The sequence below is a fragment of the Coccomyxa subellipsoidea genome, assembly GCF_000258705.1.
Source record: "Coccomyxa subellipsoidea C-169, whole genome shotgun sequence".
NCBI classification, from domain to species: domain Eukaryota; kingdom Viridiplantae; phylum Chlorophyta; class Trebouxiophyceae; family Coccomyxaceae; genus Coccomyxa; species Coccomyxa subellipsoidea.
Genome location: NW_005178042.1, coordinates 102,809 through 125,467, shown reverse-complemented (window position 1 = coordinate 125,467; position 22,659 = coordinate 102,809). Strand labels below are relative to the sequence as shown.

At 52.5% G+C, this 22,659-nt stretch overlaps 3 protein-coding genes across 3 annotated transcripts; 1 reads left to right on the top strand and 2 right to left on the bottom strand.

Annotated features, from left to right (window-relative positions):
- Positions 1-307: 307 nt before the first annotated feature.
- COCSUDRAFT_55082 (hypothetical protein) lies at positions 308-1,111 on the bottom strand (the record flags this gene model as incomplete). The annotated part of the gene is made up of 3 exons (XM_005651542.1): positions 308-465; positions 755-897; positions 1,050-1,111. 3 exons carry the CDS (start codon positions 1,109-1,111, stop codon positions 308-310), a joined length of 363 nt encoding a protein of 120 aa, XP_005651599.1.
- A 1,133-nt stretch (positions 1,112-2,244) lies between these two features.
- Positions 2,245-7,568, bottom strand: COCSUDRAFT_55081 (hypothetical protein; the record flags this gene model as incomplete). The annotated part of the gene is made up of 11 exons (XM_005651541.1): positions 2,245-2,261; positions 2,989-3,144; positions 3,379-3,602; positions 3,909-4,038; positions 4,223-4,339; positions 4,669-4,832; positions 5,894-6,096; positions 6,367-6,481; positions 6,682-6,893; positions 7,173-7,294; positions 7,484-7,568. The coding sequence occupies 11 exons, from the start codon at positions 7,566-7,568 to the stop codon at positions 2,245-2,247; spliced, it is 1,545 nt and encodes a 514-aa protein (XP_005651598.1).
- A 1,624-nt stretch (positions 7,569-9,192) lies between these two features.
- On the top strand, positions 9,193-22,620 carry COCSUDRAFT_38827 (P-loop containing nucleoside triphosphate hydrolase protein; the record flags this gene model as incomplete). The annotated part of the gene is made up of 28 exons (XM_005651540.1): positions 9,193-9,257; positions 10,161-10,209; positions 10,338-10,398; positions 10,518-10,576; positions 10,786-10,936; positions 11,162-11,235; positions 11,538-11,687; positions 12,213-12,317; positions 12,731-12,876; positions 13,208-13,319; positions 13,623-13,844; positions 14,128-14,206; positions 14,610-14,807; positions 15,194-15,353; positions 15,851-15,955; positions 16,337-16,454; positions 16,856-16,954; positions 17,315-17,442; positions 17,827-17,962; positions 18,168-18,260; positions 18,706-18,815; positions 19,086-19,245; positions 19,582-19,683; positions 20,152-20,327; positions 20,719-20,809; positions 21,045-21,116; positions 21,670-21,831; positions 22,579-22,620. 28 exons carry the CDS (start codon positions 9,193-9,195, stop codon positions 22,618-22,620), a joined length of 3,225 nt encoding a protein of 1,074 aa, XP_005651597.1.
- Positions 22,621-22,659: the final 39 nt, after the last annotated feature.

Below are 22,659 nucleotides of genomic sequence, written 5' to 3'. Positions count from 1 at the left end.
AGGCTGTGTCGACTCCAAAATGTTGATGTCAACGTGACTTCTTTCTTACAAGACTGTGAACGAGAAAGCTTATTACGCTGGGAAGCTGCTGAGATTGCGAGACATACATGCATGCCATGCAAGTTGTATATGCTGTTCCATGAAATGGCATGCAGACTTAGAATCGCGGCTTTGTGGTAGTCACAAAGAAGCCCATCAAAAAGTGAACAGTTCAAAATGTGGACTGGCAGCCTCTGAATATCCAAATCCGTGCGCATCAGAGAGCTTCATTCACGGGAGATCAAAGCGTGCATGCACATTTTTCTGCTCAGCTGATGCTGCACCCTCCGGGTGACTTTCCAGACTGAATTTCCACCACAACAGGCAATTTATTTTGCAGGTCATTCACAGCCGCCTCTGACACCTTGTCACAGTCCCTGATCTCCAGCGATTGCAGATCACGCAGCGCTGTCAGCGCAGAAACACCTGTCCAAAACACATGTACTAGCTCATGCCTTTTTCAGCTCTACCACCTTCTGGCATCCCAAGTGCAGCAGGACATCCAATGGAAAAGGGGGTCCATAACCAAAATTGGCATGGACAGTCTTTCAGTGAAGTGGCTTGAAAATTCCCTTATACCAGAAACTGAGAGCTTTGTAGCAATCCGATACACAGCCGAACTTGGGCTGTACAAGCTGACACTGCCATTTTGCTTGAGGGCATACTTTTCAGGTTTTGAAATTTAAAATTTCAGCAGCAGACTAGAATGGCGCACCGTCATCGGTGATTGCCCTGCAGCCATTGAGGCAGAGGCGAGTCAGGCCGCTTATGTTACTGATGGTCACCAGTGACTCATCAGTCACCCTGTCCACCTCGCTCAGGTCCAGGTCTGTCAGCTTGGGCAAATCCACTAGGACCCTGCAGGCATTGGCAAATACAGTGAGACACAAGCATGATCACAGCACCACCGTTTTGCATCTGCCTGGTCAAACAAAAGTACGAACAACAAGACACGTGCGGTGCTCAGGGTAAATTGTCCAGTGGGTGAATCCATCAAAGCTGCTGCACACCTAAAGTGTCCTTCGTTGAAGTGTTTGCCGTTGGTGATCTGCAGGGACTCCAGGTTTGTCATTGCTGCCAAGTGTTGCATCCACACACCCTGCAGCCTCGCCATTATCAGACGCTGTACACACTTGTTCTACAATCCTTAAAGATCCAACCGTTCATGCCCAGATTAGCAGCTCATGCAAAGGTAACGCTTGCACAAACAAAAGTAAGCAGCCGTAAGTGTGTAGAACTTGCCTGGAAATGAACGTCCTTGAGACTCAAGTGAGCCAGGTTGGGGAGCTCCGCCAGCTCAGCAGCTGCTGCATCCATCAGCTCAAGGTGCTTGCTCAGAGAAAGCCTTGTCAGGGATTGCTTGAACAACCCTTGCCGCTGCTCACTGTCTGGAAATTGGGAACTCAATAGTGGGATCTCTGCTGTGAAAAAGGGCACCCTGCAACATCACACAAAGTGAAGTCAGTATGTGATTTGGTTGCTGCACTTGCCACAGACTCAGACCATTATCATAATAAGTTATGGTCTGAGTCTGTGGCACGTCAAACGCATATTTGCGCCTAATGTTTAGAACCTGCTGCATTATTTTCAGCCCCAGTGTTCATGGCAGCCAAACCACAGTGCGTAGTCGTCTTAGAAGGGCATTACAGACAGATAGTTGGTGCATTTGTTATCACGCTCATCTAGCGACGTAATGCTTGCGATTGATGTTGGCTTTCTTTGCTTGCATACTGGCTCTGGCTGGCGAAGGGCAATGCAGAATGCCCAACCTTGCCGCATTCTGTTTGTAATTCTTGTTGTGTCAACACTGAGCAGCGTGCTCACTGTGAACTGGGCATTGCATGGATTCGGTGATAAAATGAAGGGACAGGGATTTGGCAGTTGTTACTGCAGTTTGTCTGCAGATGCACCTTGCTTCTGGCATGAAAAGCGTGTAATTATACACTCCTCTAGTCATGAGATGAGAATCTGATGGTCACCTGAATTGCATGCCTCCCAGTTCCAGCACAGTCAGCGGGCACAGCTGCAGGCCCAGCAAAATGCTGGGCTCCACATTGCAGCCGTTGCATACAAAGACTGAGAGGAATTTGCACATGACAGCAATATAAAGAACGTCCACGGTGGTCACATTTGTGGCTGATAAGTCCAAGTGCCTCAGTTGCGTCAGTCTGGCAAGTGAACTCCAAGCGCTTTCATTTTCCCCAGTCACCATGTGCGCGCACCTGCGAGCATGTGACTCTGGCATGCACGCTGCGCTGCACAGCCACCGCACTTCTGGTGCTGGTGAAGTCCAACCGCTGCATGCATGAGTGTTGCCGAGCAGATGTCACAAAGCAACACGTAGTATGTAACGTTACAGTTATGTAATGTGGCACGTGGCCTGGACAAGCTTCAAAATCTATGACACTGTTCCCTGCGGGAACTTCTGAAGTGTTATTTCAACACTACATATATACGGAAATAGATCTCTGAGCTGCGCACTGAGCAATACTTGTAATAGCGACTTGCTTTCATATTACATGCTTTCATATTACATGGTAGGAGGAAGAGCACACCCTTTGCCATCGAGGCGCTGCAGATTTGGATATGTGCGGACCAGATGTAGTATGTCTCTGCCTGCTTAGCATCCCATGTCATGATCAGGAAAATGTGCGGCAATGTGGGTGGCATTGTGACGTGTCAGGACATCACAATGCCAACGCTTAGTATGTGAAAGAACAAGCCTGTGGGATAGCCTCTTTGAAAAGATACTTGCAAAATTGGTAAAGCGTTTGCACCAACATCCGGAATAAGGAGTAAGGAGTGAAGGGCAGGCGCATTGCTCTGCAATGCAAAATTCTCCAAAGGGGAGAGATGCACAGAGAGCCCATGCCGGATGGCTGCAAAAGCAAACATGACTGTGGTTCACATTTGGCAAGGCAGCACAAGCGGGAAGCATTCTTAGCCCACCTGATGCAAACTTGGGCAGTCGGGCGGTGACTGCACCGTCGTTTGTGGCTGCGCACCAGGCCCTACTGACTAAGCGCATGGCGCCCACGTCAGCAGGCTCCTCCAGCCTGGCAGCCACTGTTGTCAGCACCACGCTGCACGGCTGCTCTTTGGCCCCTGCGCACGCGCAAAACACCGCCGAGACCTTGTCCTTGAGCTTTGGAGCATCCTGCTTACTGTCAGTTCACTGACCCCGGTGATCAAGGCTCATCAGTGGCATGCAAGGTGCAGAATCTCCCCGACGCACCATGTACACCGGTGTCAGACATGCTTGTGTTCCTTCTCAAACACTTCTTTTCTAATTTTATGGGACATGGCACAAAGCATCCAACGAAACATCAAGGGCCCCACCTGCGCTTCCATCAAAGCTGACGGGAGTGCCGCCTTCAGCTTGTCTCACTGGAAGCTCAGGTGGGACTGGCTTCAGGCCTTCCAGCAGAGGGCATGCCATCGCCTTGTTGCTTATCTGATCCTTCACCAGGTCACCCACTGCCTCCTTGATGTCAGTGAAGGCTGCCAAGTCAGCGCTATCCAGACGGGCATACACCCTCAGGCATTGCAAGACCTGCTCGCTCCTGGAAGAGCAGAACACTGGCGTGGAGCAATGTCTGCATGCCAGGCTGGGAAAACAAGACATGTATTTTCGACCTCCATGCCGGCAGGGAAAGACGTGCCATTGATGCCCGCAGCCACAGATGGCACAGATGGGAGGCGAGGAAAGATCATTTTCGATTTTGTAATGTTTAAGAGACCATTTGGGAGCCACATTGGTCTCGTAGGGAGTCTGTCACTGCCCATCTAATTATCACAAGCTTCTCATGTGTCTGCACTCCGTCAGAATGTTGGCAGTTCACAACCCCTCTGGCTGCGACTGAGTTCACCTGGGCCCATCTCCGATGAGTGCAATGCGGTGGCCGGCCCATCTGCCGATGGTGGGGTGCTCATTGAAGTCGCCACCGCCCCTTGCACAGGGGAAGGACGCCGCCAAATAGATCAGGATGTCAGAGAAACCTGTGGCATCCGGACATCCCTTTACATCTCTCATTGCACCATATGCCATGGGAGCTTTTGTGATGCCCTTTAAAACGGTCACACTTGCAAGGAGGGTGTGTGCATGACTCCCAGTTTGCGCAAAAGGGGACAAGCCAATGATCAAGGTTTCCAGCAAGCTTTACTCTGACGGGGCTTTCCTTACCATGCTTGACTTGCGCGAGCTCGCACAGGCTGACTGGACCCTCAACGCCCAGTGTGGTTGTGTGCAGAGCCTCCTTCAGGTCCAGGCAGCAGAGGCTGAAGCTCTGGGGCGGCACGCCTGGCAACCCAGTTGTATATCTCTTTATGCAAGCAAATGCCATGACTATCGTTTGCTACCGACAATGTGCTTCTGGATAGCTACTCAAGCAGAGATTTCACGCAATTTTGAAGTGTTCAGAATGGAGAACGAGTGATGTGATACATATTCTGTTCCCTGGGTTTTGTTTCTGCTGCCGCCACTCACTACTTGCTCTTTATGGGCTAAGTAAGGCGTGGTGAGAAAGGAAAAGGAAACGGCCAACGCATGCAGCTGATGCAGCATATATTCTGCTTATGCTGCAGACTGCACATGGCAATGAGGGTCTGACTCCAGGTTTTGGCTGCCACCTTTCAGAATCTTGGTGAGGGGCGATTGGATGATGTCAGCGAGGAGATAGCTGATGTTGAAGTACTCCTCAAATTCATTGGGCCTTGCCCCACCCCAGACATCTGGCGGCATGTCACTCTCCTCAGCATAATCCCCCACCAGAGCAATCCTGTCCCCTGCCCACCTGCCAATGCCAGCAACATCAGAGCATTCTCCTTTTCCCTCAGAATATCTCAAGGCAACAGCATAAGCTCACAGTATCTGCACAGCTGTACCTGCCAACTATGGGGTGCTTTACTTTAGAAATGGCTGCTACGAGAAGGAAGAAGGCCACTGGGACGCCAGGTCGACAGCCTGCAACGGAAACGTCACTGAGTGTTGTACATGAATAGGCACCTTAAAGTGTCCTGAAAAATGAATTTTGATTTGTAAAGCTCTGCTGCCAACTAAAAGAATGAAGGATTGAGAGATCACGAAGTTCAGTGGAAAACGGAGTGCTGCTAGCTTTCGCCAGAGGCAGTTGGAGGGTTACATAAACGAACGATCTGAAAGTGTATCGCACCTGTGATCTCGAGAAGCTTCGCTCCAGAAAGAAGAGAATGGCAAGACAGCCCCTCCTTTTTGTCCAGATTATAAAGCTGTCAGTACTGCCCCATTGCCTAAGGCGTTGAGAGGAATCGTGATTTGTGGAGCAGAGATTCGGAAGCGCACTCCAAAATATACACAGTTGTTACTTTAGAGAGGGACGGCGACTGGCAGGATCTTCATGACATTCTCCTGCCGGGCACCTGCTGCATAGCACAGCATGCTTCGAACCTGAGGGTCACCACCCTCGAAATATTCACGGTGAACGAACGCGTTGTGAAAGTTCTTAGACATTACTAACACATGCATGGCTCCATATTTGGGGGGTTGCTTCTTTTTCATCTGTCCTTGACATCAACCTTTCTGTCTGGACAAGCAGCGCAGAATCTCAAATTCCAATCTTCTTCTACCATTTTCCGAGACAATCCCGTCATGTCCACCAGCCGGTACTGCTCCAGCCGGTATCTTCCTAACGTTGGCGTCACGTGCAGATCTGTCTATACGCAGAAATGTCCACCCTGGTCATGCACTCCCGAATATATACATATTAACTCTGCACAATGGACATCGTACTTCAGGCAGTGCCCTTAATGCTGCATCAACTCACAACGTCAGTCTATAGTCTTCTGTAGAGTTATGTTGTAGAGGGGTCCGGATCACGCTCCACCCTCCGGCACAAGCGTCGGTGGCGCGGACAGCCGCGTGGTCAGCTGTGCGAGCAGCTTCGTGGCAGCTGCCGACCCTTGCCGCCCCGGCTGCGTGCGCCGCAGCCTCACCAGGTTCATGCCATGTATGTAGGTGGGGGCACCTTCCCTCTCCAGCTGCTCTGCAACCTCTGTCAGCATTGCCATGTTGAGCAAAATCTGCACAGTACACGCATACTTTGCACCCCGCACCACAATCACGTATTACCAAAAAACATCACGGCAAGTTTTGAGCGGCCACAAGCGGAAATTTTATAAGGTGCCTTGCAAAGAGGGGGCAGCTGTCCATCTTGAGGCTGCAGGCAACGAAGATTGACTGGCTTATGGGTGTTTCAAGCCTGCTGTAGTTCTGGAGAAAGGGTCAATCACAGGGCAGTTGAGATCTGCAGTTGAGGTGATTTGGCGAGCTAGTCGAGGAATGAGGAGCACCTGGCGAGCAGCCCATCTGACAGTGTCCTCTTTCACAGCCAGAAGGGGCAGCAGGGCTGGAATGCCTCCGCAGTCTGCAATGCCCTGCTTGCAGTCATCGTGCAAAGTCATCACCCTGCACACCAAATCACGCGCTCAGTGAAAGCCCTCGGCTTCCTGTGAAGCACCTCCCGGGAAGGTCTCCCAGTGGATACGCCATTGTTCCAAACACTCAGTGCAATGAATGCCTTGCTACACGTTTGGCTCTGTCAAATGCTTGGCATGCAGCAAAAGGTTCGACAAACATGCATTAATAATAAAGATGCAAGAGCTCACCTGAGACATGACAGTGCGGTGCTCTGCGCTACACCTGCGCCCTCAGGACCGTTTGCCTGACTGCCAGCCTTTTTTGCTTTGCCAGGAGGGGACTGTGCGTCCTTTGTGGCCATTGGCATTGCACTGGCTGCAGCGCTGTCCGCCACCCTACAAAGGCTGAGCAGCGGAGGCAACACCCCTGCACGGTGCGCCTGCTCGATGCGCGCCATAGCCTGCAAAGCCACAGTGACATGTGCGGCTGTGAAATCAAATGCTGCACTGACATCAATACACACTGGCCCAACGAATCTGCCAGCAGCGGCTGTATTATAATACATGACAGCAAGGGAGTGAAGTCGGGATCGCCCTACGTTCAATGCTGCGCTGACCGTAGTGCATCCTGCCCATTTGCGCATGCTTTCAATTGGAGGCTGCATTGACAGTACAGCATAAAATGCAGGAAAGTGGGTGTCACACCTCATCCAGGGCAGCATGCGAAAGATCACTCTTACCTGTGTCATAGACCGCTGCTGCGGCAGTAGGAATGCCTTTAAAGTAGCCACTGCCACTGCTTTGTATGAAAGTAAACTGCTCAGATCTGACAAGACTGCTACGACAATGGACAGGCCTCCACCTGCGTCAACGCATTATGTAAAGACTGGTGACAAAGCGGTGCATTTGCCGCTAAGAACACAGGCAAGCTAATGGGGCACAAGGTTGCAAATGCATCATTCCAAATAATTCCTCTTCACGAGATTGTGTTGCTCGGTATTGGGGAGACACTCATGGTGATAATGATAGATGGCAAGGGTTTTGGGCGGACCTTTGACCAGCTGCGATGCAGCACTGGGGTGTTCATCGACGAGCAGTGCATGCACCACCCTGAGGCTGGCTGTCCTGGTCGCCATGTCCAACAAGCTGCTGCGGCACGCCTGAGAAAAACAGGAAACAACATTAAGAGGTACTTCTTTTGATCACCGCTCAGTTTTCCGTCATATCATTTCACCCTGCAGTGCATGCGCAGACTTTCCCTTGCAGCTCTGATGGAAGAGCCGTGGCCGCCCGCCTTCACTATTTACATGATGATTATGTAGTGATCCATGCAAGCTGACTGAGCAGACTGTCAGGAAAGGTTGGCAAAATCAGGCTCAATGTAATATATAATTACATTGAGCAAATGATGCAGATTTGCTACAACTGACATATCAAGGTCTGGTGCTTGTGCACAACAGAAGTGGCAATATAGCATCACCTGTAAGAGTGCCGGAATTATTGTGGTGGAGTTCACAGCATTCCGGAGCAGCTGTACCCTGGCTTCTGGTGCTGCCGTGCCGAGGGCTTCACCCTTGCCTTTGTCGATCCCTTTCTTTGCCTGTAACCAATACCTCATTGCTTACCCTGAGCAGTGTTCCCATCGAGGGAGTGTCTATGTCAGACAAGCGGGACAGCATGGGTGCTACAGCAGACACATTTATGAGTAAAAGTCAGATGTCACCTGTGGAACAGGCTTTGCTGGGGCGGAGCTAGCTGCCTTGCCTTTGCCTTTCCCTGCCTGCTGTACCACTTGTGGCGGGCTCGGTGCAGCAGGCTCGCATAGCAGGGACTCCAACAAGAGGACAGCATCCGAGGCCCCTTGACTCCCGCCAGTATCCTGCTGTACTCACAAGCTTCTGAGATATGTTGTTTTGAATATGACAAACAGCATAGCCCATCAAGCTCTTTGTTCACCTACTGCTGCACAATAAGGCATTGTACAATGGAAGAGGGGGATGCCAATGGTTGACATTGCTGCAATTTTGAAGTTCCTCCTCTCAAAGTGATTCTTTCAGTACTCAAAAATTGCTCGGAAATTTTGACGGCATGTTCGCACAGTCTAGCAACTGAGTGGTTTCTTATAGACGGGACTTACTGTTGAGGTGATAAGCTGAGGAAGGCCCTGGAAATCCCACTCGCTTAGCGCCTTCAGGATTTTTGGATGCGAGTCTCCACTCACTGACAGACTCTTCAGCACTCCTGCCCACACACAGCACCACACTCCCTATCAGGCCCTTAAGCTTCTCAAGGGCCAGATTCCAGCATACAACTCGTTTATAGGACTAGGGTGCAGGGCTTGTGCACTTGTGTGCCCCCAGCCTCCGCCCGTAAATAGCCACGCAGCATCTGCAATAGAGCACATTGTGCTCACCAACACTCTCTACGGACTTGAGTATGGGGGTCACCTACAGCTGCAGAAGACGTGCTGAGATTACTCTCTGCCAAGGTAGTGGTCAAAAGGGGCAGTATGCTGGGCCGGCATGTCAAGATAGCATCCCTTGCAGCTGCCGAGCTTGCAGCAAGCGTGCTCAACAGCCCTGAGCAGCAGCATCTTTACCTTGATGTGCCCGTCTGGCAGATACAAGCCTCTCAATACAAGCTTTCCTGCATAAAAAATTCATGGGTGCAGGAGAAACCTAGTGCGGGTGCTGCAGCAGAGAAAGAGCCTGGAATGTGTTTTGCAACAGCTTCAATGATGCCAAGCTTGAGCAGCTCTGCATGCTTTTCTGGGACTGTCTGCAGCTGATGCAACAGGAGCTGGGCCACCTGCTCGCCAGTGTGAGGTATTCAATGCAAAATTTACGCAATGTGTTGGCTGTTCATTGCTATTGTAACAATTGGCATTCGGCAATTATCAATCACCTCTTTTCGGGAACAGCCAGGCTCTGTGTTGGGATCGTCCGGGGACTTAAAGCATTCGAGTAATTTTGATGTGTTCTGAGATAGTTGCCATAGGCCATCTGAGACCCAATCAGGCCTGTCTGGGATAGAAACTGGAGCTTGCGCCCCTTTCGGCGCAGCGCTCTTCTTTGGCACAGGTTTTGGCTTTGGGGCAGGCATCGTATACTGGATCTTATAATCTGCTCAGAGAGTCAATCATCCATACACCGCCTGGCGCTCTGCGAAACCATGGTCGGAAGCGATGCCTTCCTGTATTTAGCTCGAGCTTTTGTGGAAACCTTGGAAAGCTGACTGGACACCCAGTCACCATCATGCCATGCTGTGCTGAGCACTCCCAATGGCATTATGCCGAATACATCGGATCGGCGTTAGCTCTCTTCAAATCGAAACGAAGTGAACCAACTTCTCGAGATAGCTCTGTGTATGAGGTGACGAGGTTGGTTTTGCAAGTGTGTGTTTAGCACCATCGTAAATGCCTCATGCTTGAAATTTGAGACCTCAGATCACGATGGCATCCCAAAAACGGCCCCACGAAGATGATTCGAATGAAGAAGAAGACGGGGATGGCCCATCACCATCCCCTCCTAAGGCCCCCAGACTCGCACTCGAGTATGTCCAGCCCTGACGTTGCTTTGCTTTGCTTCTCGCTGTATACATCGCATCAACCTATCTGTGAAATGAATTGGCTATAGTATGTTACGTTTTATATATGCATACCCCCCGGAGGATACAGTATTTGGTGTCCTTGATGTGGTGTGGTTGACCAAATTCTTGCTGCACTCCAGGCGCTTTGAGAAGGGCAGCATCATCAAGATCCGCGTTAAAAACTTCATGGTAAGTCGCCTCTGGAAGCAGTGAGCTCGTTTCCGGCTTGCTGCAATCTTGTGCCGTATGGGTTTTCAAAGTGAGTTGGCTGTTGCGAGAGCACTTATCATGATTATCCTTCCCTCTGCCCAATGCAGACTTACGACGAGGCAGTTTTCAACCCTGGGCCGCGTCTGAACCTTGTGCTTGCCCCAAACGGTGAGCTGTTGTTCCACCATGATTTGCTGCATTAGTTTCACCTGAGACTGTGCTGGTGGAAAATTGTTCAGCAGCAACGCTATTTTTGGCCTGGCGCAAAATGTTTTATGATTGCGCAGGCACTGGGAAGAGCTCCCTCACTTGCGCTCTGTGCCTGGGCCTGGCTGGACACCCAAATGTGCGTGCATTCCCCCGCACCTATGCTCAATCCCTTTCACCATAGGAAGTCTTTGAATACTGCTTACCGCAAGACTGGCACGATCTGTCTGCTCTGCTGCTGAGCTCTGCTCTGCTGCTGAGCTCCGCCCTGCCAGGGAAGCGAGGGACTAGGAGCCAATGGCTAAGTCCTCCTGCAAGAGAGAGTGATCGCATGGGGCTTGTGCGCAGATCCTGGCGCGCGCAGACGACCAAAAGGACTTCATTCGCAAGGGCACGAATGAGGCAATGACGGAAATCACTCTGTCATCCGGAAACCCCCTGCGCCCGATCGTCATCCACCGGCGGCTCACGCGCGAAAGCTCCAAATACAAAATCAATGGTGACTCATCCTCGCCAAGAACCCTACGCCCCCAAGAAGGACTATGCTTCCCCTGAGCCTCGCAAAAGCATTTTATCTGAAGGCCCAAGGCAGCGAAAAAACACCTATGGGGTACTGAGAAATGGGATGACATTCTTCTGTGATGTGCCAGAGAGGGTCCGGGGTGACTAACGTGTATCTGACAGCTGTGGGATGGGGTATTGGCTGATGTGGTGATGTGCGCAGGCGTGGACAAGACCAAAGCGGATGTGCTGAAGGTGCTCAAGGACCTAAACATCCAGCTGGACAACCTGTGCCAGGTAAGCCTCCCTGGTCCGTACACACAGGCACTCTTTGTACTGATGCTCGCAGGGTACACGTTCTGTCGTGTGGCATTTGAAGCGTGCTGTGGCTGCATTTGCGCCTCATGCCGTCTCCCGTTTCCCTTGTGTGATCAGTGGCATGCTGTGATGGCCCAATCTCACATATCACATCTCGGTCCCACTCATTTTACACGTCAGGCACCCATTGGCCTTCACAGCTGCCTTACAACAGCCCCTGCAACGGCATGCTTTCTTCCGTAAATTCCTAAATGAGCAAATTTGTGTGCTTGCTTGCGCAGTTTCTGCCCCAGGATCGGGTGGCGGCGTTTGCGCTGATGAAGCCGGGGCAGCTGCTGATGGAGAGCGAGCGCGCGATGGGCGACGCGCGGCTGCACAAACTGCACCTCGAACTCATCGAGGACCGTAACACTCTCAAGACCTACGAGCGGGTGTGCCCCCTGCTGTGTTCTGCCCTGTCCTTGCATTCAGAGGGGTACGAAAGCTGCTAAGTCTTTAGGCCCCCCTTATGTTTGGCAGCATCGCTCTGCATGGCGCTGGAATGCAATGGCTCGCAATGAGAATTGGCATGGGGGCATTGGCTGCATGCCGGATGCAGAACCAACAATCATCCCACGCATGTGTTCTACTAGGAAATGTGTTGAGGGCGGAAGGCAGAAGGCAATATTGCTCGACTCCGGTACGCTCTTCCAGCTGCTGAGCTGAAAGAGAGCGCTGAAGACATGCAATATGGCTTTTGCATTCTTAGAGGCATACATGTGTTCCCTGCATTACAACGGAACACCAGCTTGTCAGGGCATCATTGGTGTGAAGACTTCGCTTGTCCACTTGAAGTGGGTAATTTTTCAGTTTGTGTTGCACATCGCCGAGTTGAGTTTGTGGGGTTTTCTTGGGCGCTGTCTTGAACTTGAAATTTCAGTCAGGGAGGCTGAGGTGGGTCGGCTGTGCGCGCGCAGACGGCGGGGGCGCTGCAGCGGCGGTTGGAGGAGGAGGAGAGGCACATGGGCGAGCTGCAGCGCGACAAAGAACGCTACGACCAGCGCAGACAGCTCGAGGAGCAGGTGGGGGACGCTCTGCTTTCTCAGAGACAGAAGTAGTTATGCAGAGCAAGAGAGACATCTACACGCTCCGATTTTTACTATGATGCTGCATGTACTGCAATGTGATTGCTGATTTGTGTTGTGAGAGCACTAATCCTGGCATTCGGCATTTAGCCAGCGGCGCCGTTAGCGTGAATGAAACTGCCTTATTGATTGTCACCTGTATTGTACAAGCAACACTTGAGCACTATTTATAGAACAGCTCGCAGTGACTTCTTCTTCAGTGGCGGGAAAATTTAGCATGCCCCTTCCAGTGACCGCAGTTGCGTGTAGCTGCCGTACAGTCTGCGTATGGGGTGTTATAATCTTGCAAAGTGCTCATAATCAACAAGGTGGAGGCACTTGGGCAACACCTTCTGCTGTGTGCTGGCCAGGCGGACCTGCTGGAGAAGAAGAACCTGTACATGGACTTCCAGGAGGCGCAGGACAAGCTCCGGGAGACCAACGCCAGGCTTGTTCAGGGCAGGCAGCGGCTGCAGGAGATCAAGGACGAAATCGCGCGCGACGCGGCGCCCCTTGTGTGAGTGATCATACCACCCTTCTGCCCTTTCCTCAGGGGTCCCTGAATACGCATAATGTGACTCAATTGCCCCCTTGTGAGTAATCTTCTGTTCCCTTCTGCCCTTCTTTCAGGGGTCTGTGCACAAGTGATAGTATCTCAATCATTCAGTGCAAGGGCCCCTGCGTCTGCATGAAAGCTTGTGCAATGCATTGTTCTTCAGATGAGACGTCATGCTGTGAGCGCCTTCTGGGTTCTGCACACCTGCTAAGTATGCTTCTGTGAGCTTGGTGTTCACAGCTGCCGTCAAGAGTTTCAAGGCCTGAGAGCGGGCCTCGCTTGTTTTGTGCAGGGCAAAGCTGGCTGAGGAGGGCCGTCTGAAGACCAGCGTGCTGTCTCAGAAGAGGGGGCTTATAGAGAAACAGAACCTGGCGGAAACCTTCATGAAAAAGTCGGACAACCTGGTGGGTGCTAAGCGCCTCATGTACCCCTTTACCGCCCCTTCCTGGATCCCTGACTCGCCCCTTGACACAGGACTGCTTTGCCCCCTTGCTTTGCATCGAAGTATCAAAGTAGTCGTCTTCAACTCAGTTTCAACGCAGATAGCTGTTTCCACACCAAGGTGCTGAGACAATGTCCACCTCTTGGGAGGCAGGAATGGAAGATACCTGTCCTGGTGTGTTGCCACTCCAGGATGGCATGACAGCACGTACTTCTTGGGACGCACTGATGGGACATTGAAAGTATATTTGTATGTTGCCCTGCAGGTGCAGCAGCTGAAGCAGAAGTGGGATGCCATTGATGGGCTGAAGGCTCAGGCAGAGCAGCAGGCGCAGCAGGTTGCCAAGCTGGAGGCTGACGTGGCAAAGCTGCAGGCTGACCTGGACGAGCTACCGGGTGAGTCATCGGCGTCCACACAGGGCAGCCAGGCGGCGCCCAGCGAAGAGATCCTGGCCCTCAAGAAACAGGTCGCTGACCTCAACACCGAGGTAGGGCCACAAGTTCATTTTGATTTTGATTCTAAAGAAACCAACGCTGAACGTCAGCTGTATGTGCCAGCCCAGCGCCTTTGGGTTGCAGTTCCATCGGAGCACAACTTTCTGTATCCCCCTTACCTTTCCAGGAATCATTGCAGCTTGAGAACTGAGGTTGTATACTTCTGACATATGAAGAAGGAGCAAGAGTCAGGTGGAATGTGCCTGGCATTGACCTTATTGAGACATGGGTGTTTTGGCCTTCTTATGCACTGACTCTCTTGTGTCTGTATGGCAGGCGCGCGAATTTGACGGCAATGTGTATGAGCTGCGGGACCAGCTCCACACCTGCGAGCAGGAGATGAAGCACTGGCAAGGTGCGCTTTTGTCCTGCCGGATCTCCCAAAAAGCTCCCATATCGGCACATGCGGCATGCATGATGCATGACTACTCAATTATTCTGCTATGCCGATTGATAAGGCATTGCGTCTGCAATGCTGTGCCCCCAGAATTGATCCCCTGTACCATCGCCGCGAACCTTTCACGTGCAAGCATTTAAAGTCACTTTTCATAGCTTGGTAATTTACTCTGTGCACTTAAGGTTAACATGCAGCAAAGGTGTTCATCGCTCTCAAGGCTGACCCTGGACGTTGTTCAGCCCATGCTCGACAGCAGATGTGGACTCAATTATTTCTGCTTTTCTGAGAGGTGAACCAGCCAACAATATCAAGAGAGTGAACCAGCCATGATTGAGAAGATGACTGGAAACATGCTTTGCAGAGCAACTTGCGCGGCTGGACTCGGTGCGGGACAACAAGCTTCGCTTTTTGGAGCAGCGAAATCGCGGAATCACTGCGTTCGCGCACTGGGTGACCGAGAACAAGGCGCGCTTCAAGGGGGATGTCTACGGACCCATCCTGTTGGAGGTGACCGTAGCGGACCAGCAACATGCCAAGTACCTGGAGCAGCAGCTGCCTGGTGGGTGTCTGTTACTTTATGCTCACTCAGCGTCATGTGATGTCGAGTCAGGAATTACTAACGTTGCGGTCTGCTAGGGCAGGTTGCCTTGTCGTTTCAGATTGCAGTTTTATTGCAGGCATCTGTAAGCGTGCCTGCCAGCTGCGGCCGGTGCAAGTTAACAGGCAAAAGCACTGCAGAGCTGTGCCACTGTTGGCATTTGGCAGTATACGCATCAAGCGGGTCCAGAGTTATCTGCCAAAACAATGCTAGGCAGGGAGGGTGGGCGTGCCAATTTCAGGAGGCAAAACACGGAGGTCATGCTCGCCATCGTTCGTCAGGAGGTGCACTTCCACCCGAACTTCTAATTTTGCTTCCCATATTGAACCTCTAGAATTCCCACGCAGGGCACATCTGGACGCGGTTTGTGACTGTGTACCGGGAGGATCAGGACGAGCTGCGGAGGGAGGCGCAGCGGCGTAAAGTACACATCACCACCTCCAATTACACCGGCTCCGTTACGGCCCCTCTGCAGCACCCCGACGGCCCCGCTTCCCAGTATGCCAAGTGAGTCTCTCTGCGCGCTAGTTTTACGTGCCAGCTTATTCCATCCGTTAGAAAGCGTGCCAGCTTATTGCACCCACTAGAAATCAAAGGGGCATGCCCAGCCTCTACTGTAGCGCATGACGGTATTGGCATTGTGTTTAAAAGTAATGACACCAGGTGGGTGCGCGAAACACACGCAGGTGCTACACTAGTGCAAGCACTCCTTCAGAGCGCTGTCAATTGGGTCAAACGGGGTTGCACCAGTTGCTTTTGGCTAGACTGTGGGAGTGTAATGTATGACCGGATTTCAAATGCATGCTCAGATCTGATTGCTAGGTAACATCTGTGTCCAGCACGGATAGGTTAGTGTGGCTCACAGGCTCTGCCTAGACCAGAATCTAAAGAGGCAACCTGCTTATCTTGGGTCATGCACAGTAATAAGCTTAATCACAGGGGGAGGGCTGCAGGAGTCTTGTTGTGATTGATGCAGGACTGACTAATGGTGTGTCATGGCGCAGCTTTGGCATCACACACACGCTGGACGAGGTGTTTGAGGCGCCACCGGTGATCAAGCGTATCCTCAACGATGAGTCGTCCATCACCCGCGCCTATGTGGGCACAGCGTAAGCCCCATGCACCCCACATGCTGTCACTGTGGCCGTCTCTGTACCCTTACTCATCCAGAAGAAGAGTTATGTCAGAAAGCGGAGTAAGGATAGATTTGAGTATTACCAAAGGGCTTCTGGGAAGCTCCAGGTGCCTCAGTGCCCACCTATTTAAAACTTATCCCTCCGCTTGTTTTTGCAAGGGAGCTGGAGTGTCATTCAGATAGATGCCTTGGCAACAAAGCAAAAACCTTCCAAACGCTGTTTTCTTGTATCTTGCACGTTTGTTCTGTGCAGAGTCTGCAAAGACCCCTATGTGATAGCTGGCTCAAAACCTGCTGAAGAATTGTCTGGGAAGCATGCTGAGGTGGCGCTGAGGTGGCGCTGTTGCCTATACAGGCGCACAGACGTGGATGCATTCCTGCGCGCCAATGCCACCGTCACAAACCTGTACACGCCGGAGAGCAACCACCGCATCCGCGTCAGTCTCTACAACTCAGCCGCGCGCAGCCAGCAGGTGACTTATCGAGCCGTATCAGTCTCTTGCTCCTGTTCGACTGGTCATTGCCTTGAGAGAATTTTAAGGTCCACATCACGGTTCACCAAAAGTACAAATCCTGCGGTGATAGGTGTGCACTGCAGTCACCAATCTCTCAGGTGAAGTCAGCTGGGCAGACTGTGCCAAAAGAGGGATGTTGTTTCCTACTTCAGGTTCATGAGATCTGTTCTATGAATTGTGTGCACTTTATGTGCTGGTTGCTCTGCTTGCTTCTGCTGCCTTGCGCATGGAGAGCAGTTGTGGAAAATCCTGGTCCAGGGTCTTGGAATTTTCCACGGATGTCCATCAAGTCTCTGGAAAGGAACAACGAAGGCTGCATGGGACCAGTTCTGAATGTTTGAGTATTCTTTAACTGGCAGGTGAAAGCCATCAAGCAGCAGTGCGACTGGCTGGGAGGCGCGCGAGACGACAAGGACGAGCCCGCGAGTATCGACAAAGGCATCCGGGAGACCCAGCAGGTGAGTGCTGCCGCGTCCAAACACACGTCATCTTCTTAGCTTGCATTCAGGATGCCCCAACCTGCAAGCAAGATTGCTGAGGACTCGAGACAGAGTGGCCTTTCACACGTAAAATTAACGACATCTGAAGGAACTTAATAGTCAGAGATCTCAAAGACATCAGCGCACGAAATGAACATGTTATTCAAGGACCCTGGGATCCAAAGATCACGGAGACTTTAAGGCATGACATGAAACACCGTAACGCATTGACAATCCCGGCCCGTTCCATAGGGATCCTTTCAGCATTCGGATTTGTGATTGGTCATGATATTTGTGGTGTTTCTCTGAACTCCCTGGATTTGTGTCGCTTCTGCACAGGCGATGGATGCCATGAAGAGCGAGATGCATGCGCTCAACGCTGGCAAGAGAGAGGCAGAAACGAGGGTGGCCGAGAAGAGGAGGGAGTTGAAAAAGCTGGAGGACGCTTTCAACACCATCAAGCGCAAGTGGGTCCCCTGCATGGCATTCCTCTAAGCGCCTCTGCTAATGATGGGCTCTCATTACCTCCCTCAAGTTGAGATACAGCAGGACACCCCAATTCGCAAGGCTTTGCTAGAGGTATATCTGACCCTCTGCAGTGGATGTCACATTTCCATATCAGGGCCCTCTACTTGGAGACAGCTGTCATCTGTTGAGCTAGGCAGCAGGAATGTAGGGAGGTGCTCACTGCGCAGTCGCAGAAACCTTACCGGCAGCCCTTGTCATATCATGTTTTCTTAGCGCATTGGGGCTGTCCAACATGCACCAAGAGGGGGTGACACAGCGCAACATGGACTGCAATTGTCTTGACAGACTCTGGCATGAGCCTGCTAAACGATGCTGCGGCGCAGGCGCCTAAAGTTGGTGAGCTCGCTGAACGGCAAGAAGAAGCTGCTGGCGGACGTTAAAAAGAAGCCGGACCCGCTGTCGCGAGAGCCGGGCCTGCGCCGCGACGTCGACCGCTTCAACACCCAGTGCCACAACCTGGTGCGTTGCCTTATTTACCCTGCAAACTGCATCCCTTGCCTTCACCTTAGCAAGAAATCGGTCAAGGACTGGAAGCTGCTGTAAGAATACAAGGGCAAATGCAGATCACGATGGCTCTCGCCATCAGCCAGATCTGCAGCAAGTTCCCAGCTACGACGCTGTGACGTGTGCACATGCTGAGCGGATGCCTGCATGCTGCGCGCAGGTGCAGAAGGTGGCGGTCGATCTGAAGGCGCAGTGGACGGCCATGACGCAGCACGCCTGCAGCGAGGCGCACCTTTTGGAGCTGCAAGCGCAGGTGAGTCACCCTCCTTACTAGTGCTGATGCAGGAAAAGAGTTGCACTGTTGTCTGTGCCAAACAAGGAGAGGCAGAGGCGAAGGCGGAGGGGGGGGCTTTGTATGAAAAGGTTTGAATTGCAGGCGTCATATCATGCATGGTGCACTCTATTTACATGGCGTTCCTTGCACGCAATGCAGGAAAGGTCATTGTAATCTCCCGTACCCCCGACAGTGCAGGAAACTTTATATTTAAACTATTTGAGATCTTTCTCACACCTAGTCTACAAAGGGGCATGCTCCGTTGGATCAACCTTGTTGAGAGCCTTCCGAAGCTGGACACAGGATTTATTGTCTGGGAGACTGGGTTTAGTATCCACCGTTTCTGGCAATTTACTGCGGGTTGTAAGATGAGTACTACGATATTCTGCCCCCCTGAGAAGGATCGTGTGTTGTTATTCTTCAGATTGCGGCCCTACGTGATCGCAACCAGGGCAGCAACGACCGCCAGCGGAAATTGGAGAATTTGCTGGTGCAGCTGCAGCACGGCAAGGAACTGGACCTCAAGGAACTCAAGTATGGCGCACAGATCCTCTCTATGCTAACCCCTCACCTTTGATCTGTAAGGTGAAGGATAATGTTGATTGCAAGGAGTTGCTTGCAAGCGCAGGCAGATCTGCTCACCTTCTTTGGGACATCGTTCTAGTGAATGCCATGGTGGAAGCCTGAAGAGCGGTGCTCTGTGTGTAAGAGAATCCGCTGAAGACAGCTTGGTGACATTGTCAAGCGGTGGGTAACTATTGAGGAGAATCAAGACTTATTATATGCTGCCGTTGCGGCGTGCAGGCGGCGCAAGAAGATAGCGAACGATGCGTGCGAGCTGACGAACGAGATAAGGGAGCAGTTCCAGGCGCTGCCGGCGGATCGAGATGAGCTGCGCGCGCGGATGGACGACCTGCACCGCCAGGCAGCCGCCATCCAATGCGCCAACCCCCGCGTAATGCAGGTGTGGAGACTATACTTCTCCATGCTCTGTTCTCTGGTTCTTGAAGTCTATGTTGGCGGAGGTTGTTACCGGAGGTACAGCGGCATGTGCCTGCTGCATGGACCATGCCTGCTCGCAACAGAGCTGTGACGGGGAGCTGCACCAAGGCCGTCATATCATTATGTCCGCCGAAATGGAGGCCTGACAGCAGGAGTCCGCCAGACTACAAGTTGTTGGCACAGCCGCATCCCGTAAGTAGCATGCAGGCAAGACTTTGTCGGGACATGTGACCCTCAGGCATCAATACAACTCCGGAAGATAAAAATCCCTCTATCACCTCAAATCTGGCGTCTGCAGGAGTATGAGGACCGGTTGGCGCGCATCCGCACGCTGCGAGAGGACGTGGGCAAAGAGACCGACATGCTCCAGGGCCTCACCGCCGCACTCGAGGCCAAGAAGGTGGCTCTTCCACCTGAGTCTACCTCTTTGAGTCTCGCACCGCAGTCTTTAAGACCTGCAAAGGGATTGTGGGCAACCCTCCGTTGCATCGCACCGCATAATTGCCAGACGTCTGCATGCTTTCATTCTCATGCCTCAACAGGTTCATCTGCCCTAGTGGGCCGGCTGCAGACCAGCTTTGACAGACTGCTTGAACCAAGAAGTCGGTGCAAAAACCTAATGCAGCCTAATGTATTGACTCAGTGACAGGGCAGTTACATTATTCACCGCTGCCTTGACGTGCGCAGTGGAGGTGCTCCTTGCCTGAAGAGGCACCTTTTGAGTTCCTTGCCTGCCCAATCGGGCACAGTGGCTGCCTGCATAGGCAACTGGTACCTTGACTGCCGCCTGAACAGGCACAGGATGGATTGAACGTGCGCACAACAGGTTGAGCAGCCATCTGACAAACCGCTTGAATGCCTTGCGCAGGCGCAATGGCTGCCGGAGCTGCAGCGCATGGTGGGGGTGATAAACGCGCAGTTTGGGCGCAACCTGCGGTCCATGGGGTGTGCGGGCGAGGTGTCGCTCTTCTGCGGCTGCGAGGCCGGCTTTGACGCCTGCAACAACTTCGACAAGTACGCGGTGCACATCCGCGTCCGCTTCAGGTGCGGCAGTAGGACCTGTGCACCTGTGTAGACCGCTGGCAGCAAAGATGAGTGGTTCTATTTCTGTCGTGTAGCATTATCAGAGCAAATGCGTTTTAAGAGACAAGTGCATCTTGAGGAAGAAAAGCATCATCCACCGGGCTTCTGCTTGGCACCCACATGTAGCGAGTCCGAAGTGTGATGTATGAAGCGGCTACAGCATGATAATGGAGGGACAACCTCCATAAGATACGGATCTACATCTCATGAGAGCCTCACAATTGTGCTGTCTGAAACTGTCTTTTCAAGGGGACAATACCAGCTTGTGGCTTGGTCTCAGGGTGGGTGCTCTTGGAAAGGCTTGCACAGGTTGTAATGTTGGCAGCTTCTGACGACAGTGTGCTGTTCACAGGGACGATGAGGAGCTGCAGCTGCTGACGGCCAATCGGCAGTCCGGTGGCGAGCGCTCCGTCTGCACCATTCTCTACATCATCGCCCTGCAGGTGACTCACCCGCTCACTCAGCCACCCGATTGACCTTTTGCGCAGCTGGACTCCCCAGCTGCGGGCCTCTGCTTGTGACTGGATCGGCGGCTCTGGCGAGATACAGATGTCAGGCAATGGGCCGCTGCACCACCGGGCTGTGCTTAAAGTTGCAGATCCGGATATCCGACAGAGGGGTGAGATTGAGAAGTTTGCTGCTGTCGGTGGCTGAGACTGGTTCTGTTTCTGCGCGCAGCACGTGACGGTGTGCCCCTTCCGGGTGGTGGACGAGATCAACCAGGGCATGGACCAGATCAACGAGCGCAAGGTGACCCTCCTCGGTCCACTTTTCAATGGCCTTCAATAAAGAGAGGGTATAAAACAGGGAATCCAGGTGTTGCTTGACGTACCTAGTCCTTCAGGACTGGAAAACATGTGATATTAGTTGTAATAATAGAGATGCTGCTGAACTGAGAACGTGAGAGCTGCACATGTTTCTTCAGATTAGTCTTCCTCTTCCATCACCGCACTAGGCTGTCAGGGCATCACAATGAAGATTGACAGCCTGCTACATTGCAACCAGCTGGCAGAGATTTGACCCCTGCCATCATCAGGGCACCGAAAGAAGTCCATGAAACAAGGGCATGCAATTCCTGCTCAAACCCCTGTATCACAGGTTGCTTATGTTCCCCGCTGACATCAGCGCGACTGAGATTGTTGTGTCATCCCCTGCCGCCAGGTGTTTGTGCAGATGGTGGAGGCTGGCTGTACAGATGTGCCATGCAAGCTATCTCCTCTTGTGCCCCGCTGATGTTAGCATGACTGAAGAAGATGCTATGACCGCGTCATGACTGATGCCGACGTGTCACCTGCCCCGCCAGGTGTTTGTGCAGATGGTGGAGGCTGCGTGCCGGGAGGGGACTCCCCAGTGTTTCATGTTCACGCCCAAGCTGCTGCCGGACCTGCCCTACACGCGCGACGTCTACCCCATGTCCATCTTCAATGGAGTCCTCGCTGAGCCGCTCACCGACAACTTCCAGGAGGTGCGCGCTCCAAACACCCCTGAAACGGATGTAAAAACCTGTGGGAGTTGCCGAGTTGTCCAGGGGAATGCTCGCAATCCACCCGTCCGGATGCAGTGTCCGTCTGCCATGGCGTGTTAGCAGAGGCCTTCACCGACAACTCTCACGAGGTGCGCGCGCGCGCCGGAAACCCCCTCGGGGTGGATAAAATAAACCGTCAAGGGACTCAAGGGAGTGGCTCCTCTGGATCCTTGGACCCGAATGAGCCTTCCTTGCCATGAAGACAATGATGTAGTAGATGGGGCTAGCTTGGTTTGGAGATGCCAGCAACATCCAAGTATAGCTAGGCATGCGCTGCCCACATTTGTTGGAGAAAGTCCATCTTCAGCTCACTGGAGCCTGGTTGCGCCATCCGTTTTTGGGGCAAGCTGTCGCATGAGGAGCAGATCACATGGAAAAGACAGGCCTGGCGCAACCTATGAGCGCCTGCAGATCAAGTGATGTCAAGGATATGATGTCAAGAATAGTCAAGCAGGACTGGCAGGCGCGGCAGCTGCAGTGATGCAAGCTCTCTGGTCAGCTCATGTGTGGCAGCCAGCTGCATCTGTGCAGGCCTGCCTTCACATGCGGGGATAACGGCAGAAGTAGGAGCCTCTTGGAACCCTGGAGCCCTGCAGAGGCAGGGCCGACGCTGATTGCAGCTGCTGGGAGCTTATCGTTTGCAGCGTGCAACAGACTGAGCTGATCTGCGCTGTATTGCGTGCGCAGGACTCCTTTGTGGCAGGCATGCCGGTGGTGTACAAGGGATAGACAATGCAACGGCGCCGCCCGCAGCTGCCGTGAAGCTGC